The sequence below is a fragment of the Rhinoderma darwinii genome, chromosome 4, assembly GCF_050947455.1.
Source record: "Rhinoderma darwinii isolate aRhiDar2 chromosome 4, aRhiDar2.hap1, whole genome shotgun sequence".
NCBI classification, from domain to species: domain Eukaryota; kingdom Metazoa; phylum Chordata; class Amphibia; order Anura; family Rhinodermatidae; genus Rhinoderma; species Rhinoderma darwinii.
The window spans coordinates 146,504,905-146,527,564 of NC_134690.1; the positions used below are offsets into that span (position 1 = coordinate 146,504,905).

The window sequence follows — 22,660 nt, forward strand, 5'->3', positions numbered from 1 at the left end:
GTGCATAATGTGCGTACTTTGTGCATAATGTGCATACTTTGTGTATAATGTGCGTACTTTGTGCATAATGTGCGTACTTTGTGCATAATGTGCGTACTTTGTGCATAATGTGCGTACTTTGTGTATAATGTGCATACTTTGTGCATAATGTGCCTACTTTGTGCATAATGTGCGTACTTTGTGCATAATGTGCGTACTTTGTGTATAATGTGCGTACTTTGTGTATAATGTGCCTACATTGTGTATAATGTGCATACTTTGTGTATAATGTGCGTACTTTGTGTATAATGTGTGTACTTTGTGCATAATGTGCGTACTTTGTGTATAATGTGCCTACTTTGTGTATAATGTGCCTACTTTGTGTATAATGTGCATACTTTGTGTATAATGTGCCTACTTTGTGTATAATGTGCCTACTTTGTGTATAATGTGCCTACTTTGTGTATAATGTGCGTACTGTGCGTACTTTGTGTATAACATGCCTACTTTGTGCTTAATGTGCGTACTTTGTGCATAATGTGCGTACTTTGTGTATAATTTGCGTACTTTGTGCACTTTGTGTATAATGTGCGTACTTTGTGCATAATGTGCGTACTTTGTGTATAATGTGCGTACTTTGTGCATAATGTGCGTACTTTGTGTATAATGTGCGTACTTTGTGTATAATTTGCGTACTTTGTGCACTTTGTGTATAATGTGCGTACTTTGTGCATAATGTGCGTACTTTGTGCATAATCTGCGTACTTTGCGTACTTTGTGCATAATGTGCCTACTTTGTGCATAATGTGCGTACTTTGTGCATAATGTGCGTACTTTGTGCATAATGTGCGTACTTTGTGTATAATGTGCGTACTTTGTGTACTTTGTGTATAATGTGCGTACTTTATGCATAATGTGCGTACTTTGTGCATAATGTGCGTACTTTGTGCATAATGTGCATACTTTGTGTATAATGTGCGTACTTTGTGCATAATGTGCGTACTTTGTGCATAATGTGCGTACTTTGTGCATAATGTGCGTACTTTGTGTATAATGTGCATACTTTGTGCATAATGTGCCTACTTTGTGCATAATGTGCGTACTTTGTGCATAATGTGCGTACTTTGTGTATAATGTGCGTACTTTGTGTATAATGTGCCTACATTGTGTATAATGTGCATACTTTGTGTATAATGTGCGTACTTTGTGTATAATGTGTGTACTTTGTGCATAATGTGCGTACTTTGTGTATAATGTGCCTACTTTGTGTATAATGTGCCTACTTTGTGTATAATGTGCATACTTTGTGTATAATGTGCCTACTTTGTGTATAATGTGCCTACTTTGTGTATAATGTGCCTACTTTGTGTATAATGTGCGTACTGTGCGTACTTTGTGTATAACATGCCTACTTTGTGCTTAATGTGCGTACTTTGTGCATAATGTGCGTACTTTGTGTATAATTTGCGTACTTTGTGTATAATGTGCGTACTTTGTGCATAATGTGCGTACTTTGTGTATAATGTGCGTACTTTGTGCATAATGTGCGTACTTTGTGTATAATGTGCGTACTTTGTGTATAATTTGCGTACTTTGTGCACTTTGTGTATAATGTGCGTACTTTGTGCATAATGTGCGTACTTTGTGCATAATCTGCGTACTTTGTGTACTTTGTGTATAATGTGCGTACTTTGTGCATAATGTGCATGCTTTGTGTACTTTGTGTGTCTGTGATAGAGATAGAGTGTATGTACACATACATATGTATAGTGTGTGTATGTATATATATATACACTACCGTTCAAAAGTTTGGGGTCACCCAGACAATTTTGTGTTTTCCATGAAAACTCACACTTATATTTATCAAATGAGTTGCAAAATGACTAGAAAATATAGTCAAGACATTGACAAGGTTAGAAATAATGATTTTTATTTGAAATAATAATTTTCTCCTTCAAACTTTGCTTGCGTCAAAGAATACTCCATTTGCAGCAATTACAGCATTGCAGACCTTTGGCATTCTAGCTGTTAATTTGCAGAGGTAATCGGGAGAAATTTCACCCCATGCTTCCAGAAGGCCCTCCCACAAGTTGGATTGGCTTGATGGGCACTTCTTGCGTACCATACGGTCAAGCTGCTCCCACAACCGCTCTATGGGGTTGAGATCTGGTGACTGCGCTGGCCACTCTATTACAGATAGAATACCAGCTGCCTGCTTCTTCCCTAAATAGTTCTTGCATAATTTGGAGGTGGGCTTTGGGTCATTGTCCTGTTGTAGTATGAAATTGGCACCAATCAAGCTCTGTCCACAGGGTATGTCATGGCGTTGCAAAATGGAGTGATAGCCTTCCTTATTCAAAATCCCTTTTACCTTGTACAAATCTCCCACTTTACCAGCACCAAAGCAACCCCAGACCATCACATTACCTCCACCATGCTTGACAGATGGCGTCAGGCACTCTTCCAGCATCTTTTCAGTTGTTCTGCGTCTCACAAATGTTCTTCTGTGTGATCCAAACACCTCAAACTTCGATTCGTCTGTCCATAACACTTTTTTCCAATCTTCCTCTGTCCAATGTCTGTGTGCCTTTGCCCATATTAATCTTTTCCTTTTATTAGCCAGTCTCAGATATGGCTTTTTCTTTGCCACTCTGCCCTGCAGGCCAGCATCCCGGAGTCGCCTCTTCACTGTAGACGTTGACACTGGCGTTTTGCAGGTACTATTTAATGAAGCTGCCAGTTGTGGATCTGTGAGGCGTCTATTTCTCAAACTAGAGACTCTAATGTACTTGTCTTGTTGCTCAGTTGTGCAGCGGGGCCTCCCACTTCTCTTTCTACTCTGGTTAGAGCCTGTTTGTGCTGTCCTCTGAAGGGAGTAGTACACACCGTTGTAGGAAATCTTCAGTTTCTTGGCAATTTCTCGCATGGAATAGCCTTCATTTCTAAGAACAAGAATAGACTGTCGAGTTTCACATGATAGCTCTCTTTTTCTAGCCATTTGGAGAGTTTAATCGTACCCACAAATGTAATGCTCCAGATTCTCAACTAGCTCAAAGGAAGGTCAGTTTTATAGCTCCTCTAAACAGCAAAACTGTTTACAGCGGTGCTAACATAATTGCAGAAGGGTTTTCAAGTGTTTTCTAATCATCCATTAGCCTTCTAACACAGTTAGCAAACACAATGTACCATTAGAACACTGGAGTGATGGTTGCTGGAAATGGGCCTCTATACACCTATGTAGATATTGCATTATAAAACTAGACGTTTGCAGCTAGAATAGTCATTTGACACATTAACAATGTGTATTTCTGATTAATTTAATGTTATCTTCATTGAAAAAAACTGTGCTCTTCTTTCAAAAATAAGGACATTTCTAAGTGACCCTAAACTTTTGAACGGTAGTGTATATATATATATATATATATATATATATATATATATATATTATATATTTCAGCAGCAATTCCGCAGAAACTAGCAGAAATTCCACTACAGAAAGAAAATCACCATTTCCTGCATTTTTGCTGCAGTAAGTGGTGCGTATTTTGATGCGTTTTTCTCAATGTCGGGGGATGGTGACGTCTCCTCTGAAAAAACGCAGCAATTCAGTCACTTTCCGCAGCAGGAATTGAGATGCTGCAGTACGAGAAATATGCACCGCAGGACAAAATGTCTGGTCGGAAATTTTACGCAGCGTCTGGATAAGATTTGGTAAATCTCACTCACTTTGCTGCTACCGTTTTCTGCGTATTTTCCGGGCAGAAAATACGCAGCAATTCCGTTAAGTGTGGACAAGCCCTAATATGGTAGCAGCAAAGTAGATTAGATGTGAACAATTCTCATCACACGCTGCGTAAATGATAAGTGGAAAAAAAGCTCAGAAATTGACCTGCTGTTAGTTTTTTTATTCCGCAGCATGTCAATGGTATTTCCGTAAACGCTGCTCATTTGTTTCGGGTTTTCCCCATTTAATTCAATGGGGAGGTAAAACCCACAACAGATAGCAGATGTTATGTAAAAACGCAATTTAGAAAAAATAAAAATCTTATACTTGCCCAGAATTCTGTTTCTTCGTCCGGGCCGGCCTCCTGGGATGACGTTTCACCCCATGTGACCGCTGCAGCCAATCACAGGCCAATCACAGGCTGCAGCAGTCATATGGGATAAAATGTCATCCCAGGGCTGCAGTGTAGCGACGCTGTGTAGCACTATATACAAGGGGGGGCGCTGTGTGGCACTATATACAAGGGGGAGTGTTGTGTGACACTATATACAAGGGGGGGAGCTCTGTGTGGCACTATATACAAGGGGGAGTGCTGTGTGGCTCTATCTATAGGGGGCTGTGTGATGCTATCTATAGGGGGCTGTGTGATGCTATCTATAGGGGGCTGTGTGACGCTCTCTACAGGGGTGTGTGTGTGTTTGTGGCGCTCTATCTACAGGGGTGTGTGTGGCTTTATCTACAGGGGGGTGTGTGTGTGGCTTTATCTACAGTGGGGTGTGTGAGTGGCTTTATCTACAGGGGGGTGTGTGTGTGTGGCTTTATCTACAGGGGGTGTGTGTGTGTGGCGCTGTCTACATGGGGGGTTGGCGCTGTGTCCCTGCACAGTGTGATACTGTCAGTATGTAGGGACACATCCCTCTGAAAGGGGAATCATAACACCCATTTGTTAATGCTTGTGGAAAAAGGTAGTGTTAGCAATAGTTACGGCACGGCAGGGTGGCGGTGGAGAAGGGGGGCCCAAGTTTGGGTTACAGCCCAGGGCTGAACCGGAGGCATCTGCATCCGGCACGGACATCCGGAGTCAGCCGGAACAGGTGATCGGTGCGGGGTGCAGGGGTCAGACCCACACTGATCTTATACTGATGACCTATCCTGTTGATAGGTCATCAGTATGAAAAACAGTCCCGTGGCCAGACAACTCCTTCAAGACTCTTTTACACAGGCAGATTTTCTGTCCGGTAAATGAGTGCCAATCAACATGCGGTATGTTGATCGGTGCTCGTTTGCTCCATTTAGACGGAGCAATGATCGGAATGCATGGGGAATACAATTTTGTTAGTATGATCCTTCACCCCATATATTTGTAACTTGTCGGCAGCACATACCCTGTTTAAACCTGGAGATGTGCTGCCGACAAGTGACTATTTTTTGGGCTGCATAAAAGATCCGATTAGCTCATTTGTCAGCTGATCACTGCTCTGATTACACGGGCCAATGATGGGAAATGTCTGGAACTAGATAAGTTTTCCATAAACTCTGTATTCTCTTCTGCTTTTATCACCCAAAACTACAGCGTTCAAAAGTCTTCAGGAGGCCCCCTATTCAGCAACATTTCTGTAATGATGGGGGTAGGGAAACAGACACGTGAGCCCTAATCTACCCACCACTCAGTCCCTGCCTACTTGCAACGACCCGCCCTAGGCGACGGGGTACAACTGGGCGACGGTCCCTACGCTCAATAAGTGCACGACAGACAAACAGACAAGGGACACAGTAGCAAAGGGAAATGGGGCAGTTGCCCACGGCAACACCGAGAGCAACAAGAGTGGTGAACGAGCTGAGTCAAACCAGGAGTATACGAGGTACCAAAAGCAGAGCAGGAGAGTAGTGAACAAGCCGAGTCAAACCAGGAGTGTACGAGGTACCAAACGCAGAGCAGGAGAGTAGTCAGTAAGCCAGGGTCAATATGAAGCAGGGTCAAATAATTCAGAAGCTGCAGCAGGGCCAGGAAACCAAACGAGAAGAATCACGGAGGAACAGGAAAGGCAGGTATAAATAGACAGAGGGCGGGAGCTAGCTCCGTCTGGCCAGTCTGTGATAGGCTCTCCCACTCCTAAGCCTGCCATCCTGATTGGTGGAAGATGGAGTCAGTCTCACAGACATAGAAACAGGTGCAGACTGATTACCTATGGGCGTTGACACAGAAGCTGTGCCTGGCAGATCCTTTACAATTTCCTTATATTATCAGTTTCATTGCAGATAAATTCATGATCAGGGCCGGCCTTAGGGGCGTGCGACCTGTGCCATTGCACAGGGCGCATCACTCCAGCAGGTGGAAGGGAGCGCTGCGCTGGCTCCCTTCCCCTACTTGTTTCAGAAGCGCCCGGGCTCGGCGACTCAGCAGTCGCCTTTCCGTCCCGGCGCTTCTTCACTGAGTGGCATCCCTACCGCTGTAGTAGCCATAGCGGCTGCTAACAGCGACACTGGGCATGAGGGTGCCAGTGCTGGGCGCCCCCATGGGCGGAGCCGCCGCTACCAACTGCTGCGGCTGCTACAACAGTAGCGATGCCACTATAGCAGAGCAGGGAGGTATCTCCCTGTTCTACAATCTACTAGCGCCACTGTAGCAGAGCAGGGAGGTATCTCCCTGCTCTGCTATCTACTAGCGCCACTGTAGCTCCCAGTAGGAGCGGAATCCCCGTGTGGACGGGGATTCCGCTCCTGGACTGTGTGCTTAATATCTCTGTCCAAATATGGACAGTGACATCAGGGGCAACTCCTGAAGCGGAATCCCCGTCCACAGCATTGCCGACTCTGTGACCGGGGATTCCACTCCAGGATAAGCCAGTGAAGTCACTGTCCATAAATGGACACAGACGACAGGGGCTTCTCCTGGAGTGGAATCCCCGGCCACAGCGTCGGCAATGCTGTGGATGAGGATTCCGCTTCAGGAGTTGTCCCTGATGTCACTGTCCATAAATGGACAGAGACATCAAAATAAGCGCTCCAGGAATTGAACCCCCGGCCACAGGGGGATTCCGCTCCGTTAGCGAGCTACAGTGGCGCTATCTACAGGAAGGAGGGGTGCTATCTTTAATGGGGCTGTGTGGCACACTTACAAGGGGGCTGTGTGGCACTACCTACAAGGGGGCTGTGGGCTGTGTGGCACTACCTTTAAGGGGGCTGTGGGCTGAGTGGCACTAACTTCAAGGGGGCTGTGTGGCACTACCTACCAGGGTGCTGTGTGGCACTACATACCAGGGTGCTGTGTGGCACTACCTACCAGGGTGCTAAGTGGCACTACATATCAGGGTGCTGTGTGGCACTACCTACAGGGTGCTGTGTGGCACTACCTACAGGGTGCTGTGTAGCACTATCTACAGGGTGCTGTGTGGCACTATCTACAGGGTGCTGTGTGGCACTATCTACAGGGGGCTGTGTGGCACTACCTACAAGGGGGCTGTTGTGTGGCGCTATCTACAAGGGGGCTGTGTGGCACTATATACAAGGGGGCTGTGTGGCACTATCTACGAGGAGCTGTGTGGCACTATCTACGAGGGGCCTGTGTGGCACTATCTACAAGGGGCTGTGTGGCACTATCTACAAGGGGGCTTTGTGGCACTATCTACAAGGGGGCTGTGTTGGTAGTTTGGTGCGTTTTTGCCAGCGTCTTTTACATTAGCTTCAACGGCTTAAAAAAGCGCTAAAAAAAAAAGGTCAAACAATGTTGTTAATTCTAATTCTGCCTCAAAATTCCTGAAGGAAAGGTTGGGAAACTCTGTACTAGGCTACAGGATCACGCCGGCCTATGCAAGGATCCCGTCGTGGAGCAGCTCAGTTCGTCGTGGGAACGGGGCCTAGGTGAGTTACATTTTTTTGTTTGTTTGGGGGCACTGTCTACAAGGGGGAGGTGGGGGGCTGTATGCCACGATCTGCAAGGTGGAGGTGGGGGATGTTGGCACTGTCTACAGGGAGGCTGTATTGCACATTCTATAGGGAGGCACTATCTACAAAGAGGCAGCTGGGAGGGGCATTAAACTGTGTGGGGCCCACTAGGTGGACATTATACTGCGTATTGGTACTATAGGGGGTAATATACTGTATGTGGCACTTAGGGGGCATAATACTGTGTGGGCACAATTAGAAGGCAAAATACTGTGTCCTTGAAGGGGTTATAATATATTATTAAATATTATTATTATTATTATTATACTGTATGGGGGGCAATAAAGGGGCACTATACTGTGTGGGGGGCACTATATTGGGCATTATTGTGTGGGGGGCAATATACTTTTTTTCATGGGGCATTTTTTTTATGATGGGGATGGGGCGCCGAATGCTAATTTTGCACTGGGCACCATCTATCCTAAGGCCGACCCTGTTCACGATGTCACTTTTCATAAGCATCTGCACCAACTGAGGGTGGAATCCTTCTACAATTAAACACTTTACATACAAGCCCATCTGCTGGATAGAATGTCTGCAGATCTCAGACCTAGTCCAGAAACCACAAAAGGAGATTTCACATCTACAGATATGCACTACATGAGATGTTCCTTGCTACTGCTGACGTTACCTGCACTCCTACTAGTTGAAAGTTGTTGGATCCAGGTTATCCATTTGGATCCCTTACGTTCTACCTCGGGCAGGTGACTGTGGAGGTCCACCATGACTCAGAAGCTTCAAGTTACATCTCTACCGAAAATATTTAATTTCACAGAAATGTATAGAAACAAGGGACAGAAAGAAACATAAAAACTTTACCTGCATTGTTCTCTGTTAAAACGTATATCTTATTTATCCCAAGCAGAAAGAAAGATGTGTAAATTTACTTTTGACAGGGAGGGGAGAAAAAAAAAAGTTGCAGCTGCTATGGAGAGGCCGGGGACGATGAGACAAGAAGAGGGTCGTCAATCGTACAGGTATGCGCAGCTGGCATCCTGTGCCACAACTCAGCTCATCATGATTTAATAATGGCATTAGATGACATACTGGAGATGGTGACTGAAATCAGTACTTTACTTCACTGAGAACAAATTTGTCCATGTAGGTGACTAGAAATTGTATATCTGCCTGAGACACTGAGTTACAGTTTTTGAAGTGGTCAGCTTAGGGAGGGCTTTAGAATATTCCCAATTAGTGGCGATTTAAAAAAATATATAATTTTTTTTGCAAAATGCACCCACTATCTAAGTGATTCTCAAGCAGAGTCAATATATTCTACCCTTGTCAGTGTCATTTGTCATTTCCAATAAAGTCCATATGTTAATGGGTATTTAATTCACAACGGATATGTTTAGGTAAAATACAATTTGACATCAAGAGAAAACATATTGTAGAGAATGACAATTTTTTTTTATAATTGGCATGGACTCGCAGGACACTGATATAATATTACTACTGTTCAAAGCATTAGTGCGGCCTCATCTAGAATATGCAGTTCAGTTCTGGGCTCCAGTTCCCTGGAGTTAGAAAAAATACAAAGAAGAGCAACGAAGCTAATAAGGGGCATGGAGAATCTAAGTTATGAGGAAAGATTAAAATAATTAAACCTATTAAGCCTTGAAAAGAGACGACTAAAGGGGGGACATGATTAATTTATATAAATATATGAATGGCACATACAAAAAATATGGTGAAATCCTGTTCCATGTAAAACCCCCTCAAAAAACAAGGGGGCACTCCCTCCGTCTGGAGAAAAAAAGGTTCAACCTGCAGAGGCGACAAGCCTTCTTTACTGTGAGAACTGTGAATCTATAGAATAGTCTACCGCTGGACCTGGTCACAGTAGAAGACTTTAAAAAAAGCTTAGATAATTTCCTAGAATGATAACAATGTCAATGTCTAGAATTTTTGTTTCATCCCTTCCCTTTCTCCCATCCCTTGGTTGAACTTGATGGACATGTGTCTTTTTTTCAACCGTACTAACTATGTAAGGGAAAAAAGTGGCCTCTGGCATGGCCTAGCAGGCATTAACTAAAGGCAGACCTGGGGGCCTTTATTAGGCTCCCGGCTGCAGTGGCTGATTAAGTAGACCATAGGCCCTGGGCTGTTCCACAAACTTGGCCCCCCTTCCCACCGCCGCTCTGCCGTGTCTATAGTGAACACCACCTTTCTGTGTGAGCGTTGACAAATGGGTGTTTTACGATTCCCCTTGTCAAAGGGCTGTGTCCCTACATACTGACAGTCTCCAACCATCGCTGACAGTATACCACCGTGTAGGGACACATCCTCTTGACAATGGGAATGGTAACACGCATTTGTCTATTAGTCCTGGGTACACAAAGATATGTAGAATACAAGGATTTCCTACAACAGACATGTTAGGAGAGCGGACAAATCCTCTATAGATCCAGTGACTCACAGGTGATGTCTTCTCTGATGGGAGTCGTTTTCTTTTCTTCTCCATCTGACGCAGACCGTTATGGCGACTTCTCCTGATGAGACATGGCTGTTTTTAAACGGATAGCACCCTGACAAATTAATTTCAATAAGGCCATGCACACTTCCGTTGTTTTAACGGAACCGTGCGGCCTTTCTGTCAAAAATAGAACAGGTCCTACTACTGTCCGTTTTTGACCGAACAGTCTCGGCCTTTGCATTTATTTGCTCCGTGAAACAACGGACTGCACACAGAAGCCATCCATGTGTGGTCCGTGATTCACGGAACTGTCATTAGTGTCCGTTCAGCGGAAGTGTGAATGAGGCCTTAGGGTATGTTCACACGGCATAAGTTTGAGGCAGAAAAATTTGAGGATGATTTCAAGAGCAAACGGTCTCTAAATCCAGGCCTTTTGTTGAGCTGATTTTCAAAACGTTTTGATTCTTGATTACCTTTCTCAAGCGTATTTTGAGGCATATTTTTGTAGCATTTTCTGGAGTGTTAATGGAAAATCAGCTTGTAAAATGGCTTCAAGAGGTGACATGTCACTTCTTTAATACGAGGCATATTTTTACAAGGCAGTTTTTTTAATTCAGAAGTGTAATAATACGCCTCATATATGTACTACACAGTGTATTTCCCATTCCCAACGTCATTCCAGGAGGCCGGCCTGCTAGCAGGCTGGTTAATGCAGCAGTTTTCCGCAACGAACATTCCGGGTGAAAAACTGTACAACAGTTGGGGGCAGTTTTTCCCTGCGGTGCACAGGGCGGATAAGCTGCTTGCTTTTACGGCCTATAGATAAAAAAGCAGCACAGAATTTTGGACCTAGGCCACTTTCACACAGTAGTATCTTGGTCAGTATTTGTATGACAAAACGAGGAGTGGAACCTGCACAGAGAAAAAGTATAATGGAAAGATTTGCTCCAGTTCCATGTTTTGGAACCACTCATGGTTTTGGCCTCCAAATACTGATGCAAAATACTTCCATGTGAAAGTGGCCTTAAAGAGGATCTGTCACTAGTTTAGTAATGCCCTATCTCCTAGCTGAACTAATAAGCGCGGTCACACTGATAATGATAGTGAAAATTGTGTCCTAAAACCGGGGGGCGTAGCTAGGCGGAGGCAGGCGAATTATGTGCCCCGGGCGCAACTCTTAGGTAGGGAAGGGATGGGCGCCTGACAGGCGCCCTGTATGCCGGGCGGCTGCAGCAACGATCAGCGTTAGGTGGAGGCAGGCGGCCTTGTGGCGGCATTCTGACTGGGGTCAGTGCCGGCCTAGGAGTGGACCAGTCGAGTCACCTGACCTGAGACTTTGATGACAATTTTGATAGGTTGGAATGCACCATGTGATCAAATCACTAGCAGGATTTCCTTTGCGGAAAAACAGCACCATTTCCTGCGTTTTTTTACTGCAGAAGATTTTGCTGTTTTTTTCAATGCTGAGAGATGGTGACATCTTCTCTGATAAACACAGCAATTCAGTCCACTTTCCGCAGCAGAAATTGACATGCTGCAGTACGAAACATACGCACCGCAGGTCAATTTCTGGTCGGAAATTTTACGCAGCGCGTGGATGAGATTTGTTAAATCTCAACCACTTTGCTGCTACTGTATTCTGCTGCGTATTTTCCATCCGTAATGCCGGACGGAAAATACACAACAATTTTGTTACGTGTGGACAAGCCCTTCGGGGATTGTACTTATTTTCCATGTTAGGCCCTGTTCGAACGGCATGTATTTGACTTTTTTTTTTGCGTTTTACGCACCAAAAAAACGCTTGGTTTAAGCTTCCCATCGACATCAAGGGAAAATGCGCCTTTAGTGGATATAATGCATTTATTTTAATGCGCGTGTTTAAAAAATATATTGCGTAAAAAAATTAAACGTCAGGTTAATTCTTTAGTGCGTAAAGCGCACCTAATTCCCAGTCAATGGGAGTCCTGATTACGCGTAAAAATAAGTGCCGAAAGCGCGCACAAAAAGCCTAATTCTCATTGTCAATGGGAGTCCTGATTAAAAAAAAACTCGCCGGAAATGCACAGAAAACGCCTGTAATTTAAAAAGCTCTTTACAAAAACGCTAGCGTTTTTGATGTTTACATGACATATTTTTTTTTGTGCCGTGTGAACAAAGCCTTGAGTGTTACAAATGTTGTTGAGCCCTGATTCACATATGGTATATTGCATATTAACATATTGTAAAATATATTTTTCTAAAGGTGTGAAAACGGGAAACCGACTTTATCTGAGGTCATAAGTTCCTAGAGAACATGGAACGTTTTACACTTTTATCGTTTGCCATTTCCTTTCACTGAATTTCTCATTTCGAAACGGAAATCTTTGCATAGCCATTTTAGTACACCCCCTTTTAACAGTGAACCATGGCTTTCCGCGACCTATCTTCATAGAATAATGAATCTTTGAGAGTACCAACATGGAAGGAACTTCCGTTAGTCTTGGAAGCGGCACGCACATGCGCAGTCTGGTGTTAGAAGAACGTCTATCCGTCTTTTGCTCTCACATCGACTTCACGCAGTAGATGGGCGGTGCTACACTGCGTTCGGATATTCGATTGGTCTATAGCGCTGTGACGAAGATAACGTGCGGCGAGAGCGGTCTATTGTTGGCGCGTAACGTGCTTCTACCGGCTCCAGTTTTCTGTCGTTGTGGCTTGGTACCGCGGTGTACTGTAATTGTGCAGAGCTGGAGATGAGCGGAGGCGTATACGGTGGAGGTATGACAAAGCCGTGCAGATATTGTTCAATTAAATTAAACTATCTTTACTGTGACCGTTCTACTCCTGCAAATAGCACATACAGTGCCGGTTCGTGTATACGAGAGGTGTGAGTCCCACAGCCGTAAAGCACGGTCCAGTGTCGTATTGGCCATTCAGTAGGTTTCCCAAGAATTCGATTTTGCGCGCAGTATACCGTTCCCATACATTAGTAGTTAGTGTCACACTTCTGTGCTACAGATAAGGGAACCTCAGCTGCTCGTCTGTATTGTATGGAGACGTCTGACAGCTGTATGTGTTCTTTCTAATAGGACCGGGGATGTTGTATGATGGCAATATCCTATAGTTACTAGGTAAACAGTGACATTAGTTGTGATGACCTCATCGCACCTTAACATATGTCTAAGTAGTGTATGATGAGTAACATTGGCTAAGATGAGGAATACCGTGATCCACCAACAAAGTAATAGACGGCACTCACGGCTCGTTACAAAAAAAATAAAAATATATAGTAACTTTAATCTGGCCGTTCAATGTTTTGACTCCGCAGCCTCTCGATCACTATATATATATGAATATGAGCATAAGTCATGTCCATTACAGAAACACTGAAGTTAGAAGTGAATATATATTAACCCCTTCCCTGTTTGGCCACTTTTGACCTTCCTGACAGAGCCTCATTTTTCAAATCTGACATGTCACTTTATGTGGTAATAACTCCGGAATGCTTTCACCTATCCAAGCGATTCTGAGATTGTTTTCTCGTGACACATTGGACTTTATGTTACTGGCAAAATTTGCCCGATACATTCAGTATTTAATTGTGAAAAACACCAAAATTTAGCGAAAAATTGCAAAAATTAGCATTTTTCCCAATTTAAATGTATCTGCTTGTAAGACAGGCAGTTATACCACACAAAATTGTTGCTAATTAACATCCCTCATATTTCTACTTTAGATTGGCATCGTTTTTTGAACATCATTTTATTTTCTAGGACGTTACAAGGCTTAGAACTTTAGCAGCAATTTCTCATATTTTCAAGAAAATTTCAAAATGCTATTTTTACAGGGGCCAGTTCAGTTGTGAAGTGGCTTTGAGGTCCTTAAATATTAGAAACCGCCAATAAGTCACCCCATTTTAAAAACTGCACCACTCAAAGTATTCAAAACAGCATTTAGAAAGTTTCTGAACCCTTTAGACATTGCGCAGGAATTAAGGCAAAGTAGAGGTGAAATGTACAAAGTTCATTATTTTTTTCCAGAAATTCATTTTGAATCCATTTTTTTGGTACCACAGAAGGTTTTACCAGAGAAACGCAACTCAATATTTATTGCCCAGGTTCTGCGGTTTTAGGAAATATCCCACATGTGGCCCTAGTGTGCTACTGGACTGAAGCATCGGCCTCCGAAGCAAAGGAGCACCTGGTGGATTTTGGGCCTCCTTTTTATTAGAATATATTTTAGGCACCATGTCAGCTTTGAACAGGTCTTGTGGAACTAAAACAGTGGAAACCCCCCCAAAGTGACCCCATTTGGGAAACTACACCCCTCGAGGAATTTATTTAGGGGTGTAGCAAGCATTTTGACCAGCCAGTTTTTTTGCAAAAAATTTTGGAACTAGGCCATGAAAATAAAAATCTAAATTTTTTCAAATAAAATGTAGGTTTAGCTAATTTTTTTTCATTTCCAAAAGAACTAAAGTAGAAAAAGCCCCACAACATTTGTAGAGCAATTTCTCCCGAGTAAAACAATACCCCACATGTGGTAATAAACGGTTGTTTGGACACACGGCAGGGCTTAGAATGGAAAGAGCGCCATTTCGCTCTTGGAGCTCAAATTTAGCAGGAATGGTTTGCGGAGGCCATGTCGCATTTGCAAAGCCCCCTAGGGGACAAAACAGTGGAAACCCCCAACAAGTGACCCCATTTTGGAAACTATACCCCTTGAGGAAATTATCTAGGGGTATAGTGAGCATTTTGACTCCACAGGTTTCTTGCAGAAATTTTTGGAAGTAGGCTGTGAAAATGAAAATCTACATTTTTTCAAATAAAATGTAGGTTTAGCTAATTTTTTTTCATTTCCACAAGGACTAAAGGAGAAAAAGCACCATAAAATTTGTAAAGCAACTTCTCCCGAGTAAAACAATACCCCACATGTGGTCACAAACATCTGTTTGGACACACGGTAGGGCTCAGAATGGAACTAGCACCATTTGGATTTTGGATAGTGTGTGGGTGCCATGTCACATTTGCTGAGCCCCTGTAGTACTAGTACAGTGGAAACACCCAAAAAGTGACTCCATTCGGGAAACTGCACCCCCTGAGGAATCATCTAGGGGTATAGTGAAAATTTTGATCCCAAAGGTTTTTTGCTGAATTAATTAGAATTAAGCCATAAAAATGAAAAATAATTTTTTTTTCCAACAAGATGTAGTTTTAGATCAACATTTTTCATTTTTACAAGGAATAGAGAAGAAAAAGCACCCCAACATTTGTAAAGTAATTTCTCCCGAGTACGGTAACACCCCATATGTGGTTATAATCAGCAGTTTACGTATATGGGAGCATTCAGAAGAAAAGGAGCGGTATTTATCTTTTGGAGCGTAGATTTTTCTGGAATGGTCTGCGGACGCCATGTTGCATTTGCAAAACCACTGATGTACCAAACAAAAGTGACCCCGTTTTAGAAACTACACCCCTAAAGGCATTTATCAAGGGGTGTAGTGAGAATTTAGACTTCACAGGTGTTTTTCAGAAATGAATACGCAGTGGATGGTGCAAAGTGAAAATTGCAATTTTTCCACTGATCTGCCCATTCACCGCACAATATGTTGTGCCCCTAGAGAATCTTACCCCATAAATTGTTAAGCGGGTTCTCCCGGGTATGGTAATGCCATACTTGTGGACATAAATTGCTGTTTGGGCACGCTGTAGGGCTAAGAAGGGAAAGACCGCCATTTTGAGCATGGATTTTGCTTGGTAATAGTTCTGTTTGGGGTTTTGCTGATATTTCCGTTTATAATGTGGTGGCATATGTAATCTGTGCGGAGTATATCAGGGGTATATGTAATCTGTGCGGAGTCCATCAGGGCATAATAAGAGGGTATAATAATGGGGTAAATAATACAATTATCCATAGATGTGTGTTACGATGTGAAGCGATCCGTTATGCGCAGGCCGGTGTCACACTGATAAACGGTTTTCTTTCTTATCCCCCTTTTGTAACACTCTGCACCTTTTGGGGACTTTTTCTCCTTCGTAGTTTGGGAAATATTACTGGGAAAGTGTTGCGCTGGTATAATACGGGCGTCCTCGCTTCCAGCGGATGTGCTATGTCCCTTACCTTCCTAGTTCCTAAATACCATGGCCCTGAAACGGAAGGAATGTTCCCCTCCGGCCTGCGCATTGAGATGTTTTTCATCACCGCATTACTAGTGCCGTAACTTTTTTGTTTTTCAGTTGATTGAGCGGTGTGTGGGCTTGTTTTTTGCGAGACGGGCTGTAGATTTTATTGGTACCATTTTAGAACACAAGACTTTTTGATCACTTTTTATTTCATTTTTTGGTAAAGGAAATTACCAAAAACAAGCAATTCTGGAATAGTTTTTTATTGGGTTTTTTTCTGGCATCTACAGTGCACCCTAAATTACATGTTAGCTTTATTCTGCGTGTCGCTACGATTAAGGCGATACCACATTTATATAGTTTTTTTTAATGTATTGCGGCTTTTGCACAATAAAATCACTTTTTTTATAAAATCATTTGTTTTCTGTGTCACCATATTGTAAGACCCATAACTTTTTTTATTTTTGCGTGCACAAAGCGGTGTCAGGGAATATTTTTTGCGGGACGGATTGTCGTTTTTATTAGTACTATTTTGGAGTAAATGTGACTTTTTGATCACTTTTTATAGCATTTTTTGGTAGGAGATGTGACCTAAAAACAAAGATTCTGGCGTTTGTTTTTCATGGTTTTTTTTTTACGGCGTTCACCGTGCGGGATAAATTACATAATAGTTTTGTAGTTTGGGTCGTTACAGACGCGGCGATACCAATTATGTATAGTTTTTTTTTTTATTTTTACGGTTTTTCCCATAATAAAAGGCTTACTATGGGAAAAAAGTCAGTTTAGCTTTATTTTTATTTGAAATGTGTGTGTTTTTATTGTTTTACCGCATTTTTATTAACTTTTTTTAACTTTTTTTTACTTGTCCCACTAGGGGACATGAGGGCCTGATGCCCCGATCGCTACTCTAATACACTGCACTACACACGTGGAGGAAATAAGTATTTGATCCCTTGCTGATTTTGTAAGTTTGCCCACTGTCAAAGTCATGAACAGTCTAGAATTTTTAGGCTAGGTTAATTTTACCAGTGAGAGATAAATTATATAAAAAAAGAAAATCACATTGTCAAAATAATATATATTTATTTGCATTGTGCACAGAGAAATAAGTATTTGATCCCCTACCAACCATTAAGAGTTCAGCCTCCTCCAGACCAGTTACACGCTCCAAATCAACTTGGTGCCTGCATTAGAGACAGCTGTCTTACATGGTCACCTGTATAAAAGACTCCTGTCCACAGACTCAATTAATCAGTCTGACTCTAACCTCTACAACATGGGCAAGACCAAAGAGCTTTCTAAGGATGTCAGGGACAAGATCATAGACCTGCACAAGGCTGGAATGGGCTACAAAACCATAAGTAAGACGCTGGGTGAGAAGGAGACAACTGTTGGTGCAATAGTAAGAAAATGGAAGACATACAAAATGACTGTCAATCGACATCGATCTGGGGCTCCATGCAAAATCTCACCTCGTGGGGTATCCTTGATCCTGAGGAAGGTGAGAGCTCCGCCGAAAACTACACGGGGGGAACTTGTTAATGATCTCAAGGCAGCTGGGACCACAGTCACCAAGAAAACCATTGGTAACACATTACGCCGTAATGGATTAAAATCCTGCAGTGCCCGCAAGGCTCCCCTGCTCAAGAAGGCACATGTACAGGCCCGTCTGAAGTTTGCAAATGAACATCTGGATGATTCTGAGAGTGATTGGGAGAAGGTGCTGTGGTCAGATGAGACTAAAATTGAGCTCTTTGGCATTAACTCAACTCGCCGTGTTTGGAGGAAGAGAAAACCTGCCTATGACCCAAAGAACACCGTCCCCACTGTCAAGCATGGAGGTGGAAACATTATGTTTTGGGGGTGTTTCTCTGCTAAGGGCACAGGACTACTTCACTGCATCAATGGGAGAATGGATGGAGCCATGTACCGTCAAATCCTGAGTGACAACCTCCTTCCCTCCACCAGGACATTAAAAATGGCTCGTGGCTGGGTCTTCCAGCACGACAATGACCCGATACATACAGCCAAGGCAACAAAGGAGTGGCTCAAAAAGAAGCACATTAAGGTCATGGAGTGGCCTAGCCAGTCTCCAGACCTTAATCCCATCGAAAACTTATGGAGGGAGCTGAAGATCCGAGTTGCCAAGCGACAGCCTCGAAATCTTAATGATTTAAAGATGATCTGCAAAGAGGAGTGGGCCAAAATTCCATCTAACATGTGTGCAAACCTCATCATCAACTACAAAAAACATCTGACTGCTGTGCTTGCCAACAAGGGTTTTGCCACCAAGTATTAAGTCTTGTTTGCCAAAGGGATCAAATACTTATTTCTCTGTGCACAATGCAAATAAATATATATAATTTTGACTATGTGATTTTCAGTTTTTTTTTGTTTTTTTTTGTTTTTTTCTATATAATCTATCTCTCACTGGTAAAATTAACGTAGCCTAAAAATTCTAGACTGTTCATGTCTTTGACAGTGGGCAAACTTACAAAATCGGCAAGGGATCAAATACTTATTTCCTTCACTGTATGTCTACAGGAGGGTTTCCGTGCCATAGAAACCTGACGAAAAAAATAGGACATGTAATATTTTTTCATTTTACGGACCGTGCTCCTATACTTTATAATGGGAGCACGGCTCATAAAAACGGCCGGCTGTCCGTGCCCGTAATTCCGGGCACGGTCGTGTGCATGAAACCTAAGCAAGAGCTGTAACTTACACCTCTGAACATAGAGAAGCCTCCAGAACATAGTTAGGTTTGGAAAACATTCTGACCCCAGCTGTTTTAACTCTTTGATCGCCCCAGTCCATGACTGGGGCATGATCAAAGGGAACTTCCCACTTTGATCGCATCACTGGAAACCCGGTGACACAATTGAAGACAATGGGAACCCCTCTTCAGTCATAGAAGACGCTCAGGAATAAAACGCCTCCATCTCCCATTGAAATCAATGGTAGGCAGTTTAGTCCATTTTTGGCGTGGAATCAGAGGTGGCTTACTTGTCAAAATCAGCCCAGAAAAACTGTGTGAACTGTGCCTAATACACTGAGTAAAAAAAAAAGTTGTAAATAAAGTTATCACTTATTGGGATTTAAAATAAAAAAAATTAACAAAGTCCTTATTTTGCATAAAATATATTTTATTGCCCATACGTTTACATAAAAACAAAAAACCTACACATATTTGGTATCTACACGACTGTAATAACCTTATTTAGCGTGAGACGTGAATGGCATCAAAAAATTTAAATACAGAATCGCTTTTTCCTATATTGATTCTTTAACTTACACAGTGACTTCTGTTTCTACTCCCAAGCCACGCAAAAACAAAATACAATTTCTCTCGCATAAAACGAGGCTTCATACTACCACGTCAATTTAGACAGTCCTTAAAGAGGCTCTGTCACCAGATTAGAAGTGTCCTATCTCCTACATAATCTGATCGGCGCTGTAATGTAGATAACAGCAGTGGTTTTTATTTTGAAAAACGATTCTTTTTGAGCAAGTTATGAGCAATTTTAGATTTAGTTTCTTAATGCCCAACTGGGCGTGTTTTTACTTTTTACCAACTGGGTGTTGTACAGAGGAGTGTATGACGCTGACCAATCAGTGTCATACACGTCTCATTGTTCCAGCCCAGCTTCTTTCACTGCACAATCTCACTGATCCATGCTGGGCTGGAACAATGAGAAGTGCAGGACACTGATTGGTCACTGATTGGTCGGCCTCATACACCTCTTTACAACACCCACTTGGTCAAAAGTAAACTTAAACAAAAGTCACTCTCTGCTCTGGCCGCTTTGTTGATCTTGAATTCTTTGCCGGGTATACGACACGTCACTTGTGACGTGGTGTATATCGGTTTGTTCTGTTGTAACCCGCATGCGTGGCCCCTGCTGTTATCTCGAGAACAGCAGGGACCACGAGAACCGCAGTGACAGCACATGCGCGTTACGGGCTATGAAGCAGAACAAGCCGATATACACCACGTCACAAGTGACGTGTCGTATACTCGGCAAAGAATTCAAGATCAACACAGCGGCCAGAGCCAATGCAGAGAGTGACGTCACCCGTCAAGTTGCAGTATCTGGTATCGGTGCCACTTTGGAAAATGTAAGTATATTACAAATGTATTTACATTTATAAATTACAAGCATTAACATAGTCATTAAATCTTGGAAACCCTTTTAAGGGGTTAATGCTGGTAACAAGCTACATAATAGTTAGCAATTTAATTATTGGGGGCAGCTTGACTGTCCTCCGACGTCTGCTGTTGCGGGAAAGAAGGATGAGACGTGCCAGATCTTCCAAAGAGATAAGTGATGCCAGAGGTGCCCGATAGCAGCTTGTTCCTGTCTCCTGACATAGATATACAGAATCGTGCCATCCCAGGAAAGGGAGCTGTCCTCTCAGGCTGACGGCTGACCCCTAGATCTGGCCAGCATAACTGGTTCCCGACCGCTGGCTGTGTTTTTACTGCTCTGGTTTTAACTTGCTGCCCGAGCGATTGGGCAGCTGAATGTCGGGTCTCCGGCTGTCAGTGACTGCCGGGGACAATGAGGAGAGGATAGAGGCAGCTTTCGCTGCTTCTGTCTTCTCTGATCACTTGTACACAGCGCTCCATGAATGCTGTGTGTAGGGATAGAGGCCGCGGCCGTGTTCATGTGACTGGTCACATGATCGCCGGGTGCCGTTAGTGACAGACTGCTGCTGGGTGTAACTAGACCCAGCACAGCCCTATTAGTGACAATCGTCACTATGAGAGGGCTGATTTCCCCTGTAACTGGGGCTGCTGTGCAGCTCCAGTTACAGGGGAAAAACATGGTGTAAAAGAAAGAAAAAAAATATATTAAGTTCCCCAAAGGTCTTTTTTGACCTTTGAGGGACAGACCATAGTAATAAAAAAATAAAAGTAAAGTGCAAAAGAAATTAATAATAAATACACAAAATACACACCCCAAAAAAAACGTTCCCCTCCCGCCAATCATTGTCGTAACGCTAGCCCCAATTGCCCTAATATAGACATGTAATATATTAAAATTTACGGTAGGCAATGACTATCACAAATAAAAAATCTATTTTAGGGTAAAACTATGTTATTATCAAAAAAAATAGCTGAAACATAAAAAAGCTTCTTTTTTTACTATTTTCAAACTTTAACAATAGAAATTCAAAAATAGCAAAAAGGAGGTGTATAAAAACGATAAAAAAAAAGCCCGGTCCTGAACTGGTTAATATGCTGTGCAGGACATTTATTAAGGCCTTATTCAGACAAGCGTATTTAATGTCTGCGCGCTCTCCGCAAGAAAAGCGCTGCATTTTTTACATGCACAAAACTGAATCCTTCGGGTGAATAAGGCCTTAGACTGCGACAGTTTTAGTAAGATGCTACAAATTTCTTGAAAGGCACGCGCCTCTTAATAAATTTGTTGCTTCATTCGCTGTCCGTGCGTCACTGAATGAAATATACCCCAGCCAGAAGCTGGTGTAGAGATATACGTTATTCCAGTTTATTGTGTAAATTATGGTACACGTGTCCGGCCGTGGGTGGCCTGGCCCCCTCTGCTAAGCTTTACCTGCCCTTTTTTAAAAAGTGACAGGAACAGGGAAACCCGTTTGTGATATTTCTGCTCCAGAAAACGGGTGTAGATGCGTTAAATTCCCCCCCCCCCCCCCAATGTTTTTCAATTGCTCTTCTTGCTGTCAATGACTTCAAATGGCTAAAAATCATGTCCAGCTTACACAGGTTCATGGCTGGTTAGAAGAGTCATGTGTCATTTGTATATGATCAGAACAAGTTTTAAGTCTCTAAATTAGATTTGTTTCTATTCACTGACGAGCATCAATCTTTAAATAGGTGCTGAATTGAAACACTAAGTATATTTAAAAGTTGCTACAGCAACTAGTTTTATTAATATCAAGCTTAAAACTCATTTGGGGCTTGTGCACATGGGTGCTAATGTAGGTGAAGCTGGTTCCACGCTAACTTTAAATGAGGTTCCAAAATATGAGCACATTGAATGTTCACACTATTGCCACTCAGAAAAGCTGCAGGTAACAGGCTTAGATTCTATGGCTAGTGGCTATTAGGACGAGCCTGCTTACACACATCCAAAGGTTCAGAATTGCAGCTATATATATATATATATATATATATATATATATATACACTCTCTGCCTTTTTCTTCATAACCCCCTTCTAATCAGATACTTTCAATAAGGTGAAACTTTTTTACATTTTCGAGGAAGATGGACAGGTCCTTCATGACATCTTCAGCCATTTCTCATACTCTTACATTCAAGAACATGAGATGCATTCTAGCAGTTCAGTTGTAAAGTTACAAAATGGGACAAGAGTGCATTGTGTGTGTCCACACCAGTAATGGGGACTTGTCCTTTCTTGACCTACACTTTCATGTATTTCTTTTTATTATAGAGGGGTGTGTGCTTCCTTGCAACCCCCCTCTATTAACCAATGCGGACACATAA

At 42.7% G+C, this 22,660-nt stretch overlaps 1 protein-coding gene across 1 annotated transcript in view; it reads left to right on the forward strand.

Annotated features, from left to right (window-relative positions):
* The first annotated feature begins 12,582 nt into the window (after positions 1-12,582).
* The window catches only part of ACTL6A (actin like 6A), a 33,529-nt gene continuing 23,451 nt past the window's right edge, over positions 12,583-22,660 (forward strand). The window contains exon 1 of the mRNA XM_075864050.1: positions 12,583-12,821. Within this exon, the coding sequence (XP_075720165.1) occupies positions 12,797-12,821 (25 nt within the window). The 5' untranslated portion in view covers positions 12,583-12,796. The remainder of the gene's footprint in view (positions 12,822-22,660) is intronic.